General features: G+C 58.0%; 1 protein-coding gene across 1 annotated transcript in view; it reads left to right on the forward strand.

Annotated features, from left to right (window-relative positions):
* SIL1 (SIL1 nucleotide exchange factor) overlaps nt 1-4,417 on the forward strand; it is a 221,056-nt gene extending 216,639 nt beyond the window's left edge. The window contains exons 8-10 of the mRNA XM_040977777.1: nt 918-1,014; nt 1,417-1,581; nt 3,172-4,417. Of these exons, the coding sequence (XP_040833711.1) occupies nt 918-1,014; nt 1,417-1,581; nt 3,172-3,528 (619 nt within the window). The 3' untranslated portion in view covers nt 3,529-4,417. The remainder of the gene's footprint in view (nt 1-917; nt 1,015-1,416; nt 1,582-3,171) is intronic.
* Nucleotides 4,418-6,000: the final 1,583 nt, after the last annotated feature.

Here is a 6,000-nt window from a genome sequence, read left to right on the forward strand (position 1 = left end):
ACAGTGAGGACTACTGTGCTGAGACCTTGACCCTTGCCTGATCACTTGTAGGCCTAGATGCCAGGAGCCAGCAAAAAAGCATGTACTGCCAGGTCCCAGCTCTGTCTCCTGCCCAGTATCCTGCCCTGTGGAGAGCCCCCACCCACCCCATGCTTGCATTGCAGGGTGGGGTTTGTGTCTGTGGAATGTGGGTCCACACTGCTGCTTAGAATGAGCAGAGGTGTGGCGGGTGTGGGCCAGGCTGAGTGTTGCCTGTTGGCTAGTGGCCACTCTCTGGTGGCATGCAGATGTGGTTGGATGCTCTGTGCCAGAGAAAATCCCCACAGCTGCTCTCGCAGAGTGAGTGTCCACCGGCAGCACTTGGCTGGGCCTGTTTCAGGACTCCCCCCCCTGCCATGTGTTCAGGTTCTCCCAGGGCTGTATGCTCTCTGTCTGCCTTCCTCTCACAGGCGATTTCTCTATGCTGTTAGAGCAGGAGGCATGGGGAGAGGAATGGACTCCTGGCCCTGGCTCTGAGAAACTCCATACCAGAGGGCTACACACAGGGTGTGGTGTGGGTGGGATGGTGGAGAAGGGTGCCTTCAGAGCCAGCCTGGGGGAGGCTTCATATGGATGATGATAAACTGGCACCTTGCCATGAGCCTGGGCTTAGAGATGGAGGCAAGTCCCCCAGCCTGGGCCAGTGCTGCCAGCAGTTGGTTGCTGACAGGTAAGCCCTGGCCTTGGCTTTGGCCTCGGCCTGTCCTCTGTGCCATGGGCATCTGTACTCAGGGGAACCCCACTAGTTAGTCTTTGTTCCCCTAAATGTTTTCTAGCTTGTCCTGATCAGGGACTACCCTCGGTTTCCTGTCTGTCCAGGAATGGCTGCTGGCTGGGCTGGGCAGGGTAGTCATGCTTCCTTGTGCTTCCTTCCACAGCAACCCAAAGGTTCAAGTGGAGGCCATTGAAGGGGGAGCCCTTCAGAAGCTGCTGGTCATCCTGGCCACGGAGCAGCCTCTCACTGCAAAGAAGAAGGTGAGTCTGTGCCCTTCTTTCTACCAAGTTCCAGCCGCTGTGCAACCTGGAAAGACAGGGTCTCTTCCCAGACTGTGCATGTCCCGCTGTGTCCTGAGTGTCATCTGCTGAGGCACAAGAGAGAGGTCACACAGTCTGTCAAAGTAGGTGGCAGCTGTTAAGGTGCCTGAGGCCTGGGTGAGCTCCAGAGGTGCAGTCTTGGGCCTCACCTGCAGCTGCCTACCTGCCTCCATTTACATTCTGTCTGCCATCTGGTGAGACTGAAGGTGTCTGATGTCTCCTGGTTCTCACAGTCCTGGGTTCTAGGACACGGCTGTACCCCAGGGTGGTGGGGAGGCTGCCTCTCCTGAGTCCCAGGGGTAGGTGTATTCACTTGTTGCTGGGTCTGCTCCACCTCCCCAGGTCCTGTTTGCACTGTGCTCCCTGCTGCGTCACTTCCCCTATGCCCAGCAGCAGTTCCTGAAGCTCGGCGGGCTGCAGGTCCTGAGGAGTCTGGTGCAGGAGAAGAGTACGGAGGTGTTGGCCGTGCGCGTGGTCACCTTGCTCTACGACTTGGTCACCGAGAAGGTCCGTGCTCTGACTGCCTGTGCCCCTCGCTGACTCCCCCTGCGTGATTTTACCTTGTTTGTGGCCTTTTTCTCCAGGCTCCCTCCCAAATCTCCTGTGTCTTAGCTGGCCAGATGGGTGGAAGTGACTTAGGGCATCAAGGAGGGTGTCCCATGAGATGTGACAATTAAACTGACATCTGAGGGCTGGGGACCAGGGTTGGAGGAATGAGACTCAGTGCCAGGATCAGATCCTTTTTGGAATGAATGGTGTGTGTGTGTGCTGGGGTAGCTGAACCTGGAAGCCAGGAGACCAAAGAATGGGGGTTGGCATGGAAGCCGATGATCCTGCAAGCCTGGATGAGGTTCTCTGGGGATAGAAGCTCAGAAACACAGCCCTTGAGAGCCCTGGAGACCCCTTGCTTGGCACCTAAGAGGAGATGTGGCACTCATCCCCCTTGGGTCTTTGCAAGCCTGAGAAGCATCTTAATTAAGAAGGAGAGAGGAAACCAGCCAAGCCTGGCTTTCCGACTCAGCTGCTGCAGAGCTTGGCAGGGTTCTCTTGGTTGCTTCTCCTGGGCCTCACGCTCTCAGAACAGCCTGCTGCTGATTGGTGGATCAGAGCTGAGTGTTGGCGGCTGAGGGCCCACCCCTCTCTCTGGCCTTCACCAGCTCTGTCACCTCCCCGCCCCCAACCACTCTGGCAGGGCTGGGCTGCCCATGGTAGCCTCTGTGTCACTCAGTCTTCTCTCTCCCATCCTTTCCCCTCTTCTCTGCCTGACTTGCTTGTCTGCCTGCTTCTCTCTGCCTGGCTTGGTCTAAGCTGCAGGAATCCAATTTCTCAGAGCAGCCAGTAGCCATGCAGTGCTCAGATCTAGTTAATCAGGCCTGGGCACAGTTGATGTCCTGGGGGCTAGCTGGCCTGGAGGAGCCCATACTTTGTGCCCAAGGGGACCTGATCTCTCTCGTGGCTTGTGTGTCTGCTGCCCCCAGCCTGGCATCACAGGTGCTGGGGCATCGCCCATCATTGGCATGCCACCACCAGGTACCTGGGGTGTAATCCTTGCTTATTGAGTATGTGCTGTGTGTTGGGCACTGACTATACCTTCATCAGTCCCCATGTCCTCCTGGTGGGTCCTGGACACTTCCCTGAAATGGGGCTGCCCAGGGTCTGAGGGAGGCCAAGTGCCAGCTCAGGGGCATTTCATTCCCGAAGTTGTTAGTGGTGCAGGAATGTTAACCCAGCCTGTGTGGCCATGATTGCATGTTGGGTTAAACTCTGCGTGCTATTAAGGAGTTGCCCTGGTTTCTATAACTCGTCTGCTAGGTCCAGCAGCCCTAGAGAACTGGGACCCCTCCCCACCTTGGTTTCTCCAGCAGCTGGCACAATGTACAGGTGTTTTGATGAGAGACGGATGGATGAGAGAGGAGGAGGTATATGTACAGGGAGCAGGGGACGTGTAGGAAGCTTTTAGTGTAAGGTCCTCTGAGGCCCAAGGGTGTGGAGGAAGAGCCTCATGGCTCGCCATGGCCTTGGCATGTGAAGGGCAGGGCTGACTGTGCTCTGTATTTCTGCTCCTCCTTCTCTGGCTCCTGGCTGTGCGGAGGGCAGATGTTTGCTGAAGAGGAGGCTGAACTGACCAAGGACACATCCCCGGAGAAGCTGCAGCAGTACCGTCAGGTGCACCTGCTGCCAGGCCTGCGGGAACAGGGCTGGTGTGAGATCACAGCACGCCTCCTAGCGCTGCCTGAGCATGATGCCCGTGAGAAGGTGCTGCAGACCCTGGGCGCCCTCCTGGTCACCTGCCGGGACCACTACCGTCAGGACCTCCAGCTCAGCAGGACACTGGCCAACCTGCAGGCTGAGTACCGGGCACTGGCTGCCCTGGAGCTACAGGAGGGTGAAGATGAGGGCTACTTCCGGGAGCTGCTGGGTTCCATTGACAGCCTGCTGAAGGAGCTGAGATGAGGCTGCCCTGACACCAGGGCAGCCTGGGCGGGGGGCACTGCTCCTGAGGCTTGGGGTCACGCCTTGGAGTAGGTTTTGCAAGGCACATCTCACAGGAAGGCATATTTCCCACCTGGGGCATGGGTACCATCTGGGCAATATGGAGTGACTATTAAATGAAGCTGTGAAGGCTATTGTCTACTGAGTCTAAGCACACTGGGCAGAGCTCTGTGCCTGGGCACTGCATCTGGAATGTCTGGGGGGTCTGTCAGGGGTGTGAGTGGGTGATGGGCTGGCTGAACAGCACAGAGTGTCCATCAACAGGTTCTGTGGGAAGGATGTTGGGTCAGGGGTTGGAAACTTCTGGCTGTATGCCTGCAATTGTGCTGTGACCTTGAGAAGTCATTTAACTTCTCTGAGCTTCTTTCCTCTGTCAGAAGGAGTGCCATGGAAGGACAACATTTACCTAAGACGCTGCGCCAGATGTGTATGCCTGACGAGCTGGTTCCTCCCCACACGGGCAGGAGGGAAGGTCTAGGCAGTCACTCACTGTCCTCCTCCCCACGCCCAGCCTTGGCTCTGGGGAAGCCCAGGCAGCTGCTGGAGCCCAAGATGGGTGGTCCTTGGGAAAAGAGTGATCTCCATGGAGTTGCTGGGGACAGGAGGAGGGGGACAGGCACAGGACCCTCCAGACCTTGCCCCAGCCTATGTACAGCAAGGTACCCCACCCTGGGTAAGACGTCTCACCATCAGGGCATCCGAGCCTGGTGCGTCCTGGCCCCCACCCTGAGAGGCTGGGCTTAGGCTGGGAGCCTGCCACAGGTTGCCATGGTAACCCAGGCTCTGGGCTTTCCTGATTTGGATTCTGGTACATTTGTTTTTCAGCCTTCCTCAATGCACCAGAGGCTAGCTCCTGCTGGTGCAGACTCCCCGCCTGGCTCCCGGCGGTGAAGATGGGAAGTCTGGTGTGGGGCGTGCCTGTGCTTTCCTGACCATGCCCAGCTTATGGCCATCTTGCTCCTACTGAGCCAGAGGACCCCACGGAGCCAGGAGACCCTGAGACGCAGCACTGCATGGGAGAAGCAGGCACCCTACTCTTCAGCCCTTGTCCTGCCCGCCTCCCACCAAAGCAGAGCTGTGGCCAGTGCAGAACCCTTCTGAGGGGTAGGGATGGGGTGCAGGTGAAAGCCAGCACCCCTTCCTGTCCTCTGCTGTTTCCCCAGCAGAGACCTTGCGGTTCTGGCATTGGGAATACCTGACAGGCAATTACCCAGCACATTGGCTGCCTGCTGCCTTACAGCTCTTAGAGACTTCGAAGGGTTTCTCAGGGAGAACAGGCCTGGGACAGGCTGTGCCACTATGATCTGGCACAGAGAGCTCAGATGTTTCCTCAAAAGGTAGGAAGCCACAGCAGAACAGGGTAGCACTTGGGCCACTTCAGAGATGAGGTTAGCAGGTGGTCTGGGTGGACGTGAGGACACGAGTGTGCAGCTTGGGGCCAAGCCCCTTCTCTCTGCCCCTCTCCCCCTCCCCTGCAAGCCCAGGCCCTCGTAGGGAGCTGAGTCTATAGCTGGTTTCTTCATGGCCTCATCCCAGTACCCCCAGGCTTCTGAGCAGAACTGCAGGGACATGCTAGCAGCTAGCAGGGGACCCAGGCAGCGGGGCGGGGGGGAGGGGGCAGGTTCTGGCTGCATCCCCAGTTCCTCAGTGACTACTGTCTGCAGGGAGTGGCCCCTTCTGGGCCTTCTCTCTGGGGTCCACCCCGGGAACCTAGCAGCTGCTCTCCTTGCAGCTCTATTGCATTGCACTGTGGCCACAGGCTAGAATGGAACCATACCCAGGGGCTGGTATTCTGCTACCTGGTGGGCCTGGCAGGATGGTTGGGGGCAGCAGATCTTGCTCACCCTCAGCAGATGTGGGGGCCCTGGGTTTACTGCTGCATTAATATTCACTCAGTGTTGTGTGTTGAGCTGTAGTGGATGCTAAGCCTCCAGGCTCACGGAAGGCCATGAGCCCAGCTGCCAAGCAGCTCTGGCTGCTGGGGAGTACACAGGCCAGGATGACGAGGCCCTAGCTCATGCAGGGCTCCAGACAGCTTTGTGGAGGCAATGATTCCCAGCTGAGATGCACGTCCTGTGTCAGGAACCAGGAGATCCAGGCTCGGAGGGGCTTCAGGCACGGAGGGGCTTCAGCCCCAAGAAGCATAAGGCTGAGATCTGGGTCCCCCGGAGGACCTGTGCATGTGGCAATGCTGCTGACAAGAAGCCTCAGCCTCCCACCTTGTTGGCCTGGCCCCAACAGTGCCTTCACCCAGTGCTGCCACCACTCCTTTTCTCGGCTGGACCCCAACTAAGCCAGCAAGTGGGCAACAAAGGCAAGACAAGGGCAGAGCCTGACAGCAGGATGCTGCTGAGTGCCATGCTTACCAGGTAAGTGCTGCGTCAAGGAGTGGGAGTGTTGCCATGACATGCAGAAGGCCTCTGAGGAAGTGCT

The sequence above is a fragment of the Ochotona curzoniae genome, unplaced genomic scaffold, assembly GCF_017591425.1.
Source record: "Ochotona curzoniae isolate NIBS_2020 unplaced genomic scaffold, NIBS_Ocur_1.0 contig_1, whole genome shotgun sequence".
Classification (NCBI taxonomy): Eukaryota; Metazoa; Chordata; class Mammalia; order Lagomorpha; family Ochotonidae; genus Ochotona; species Ochotona curzoniae.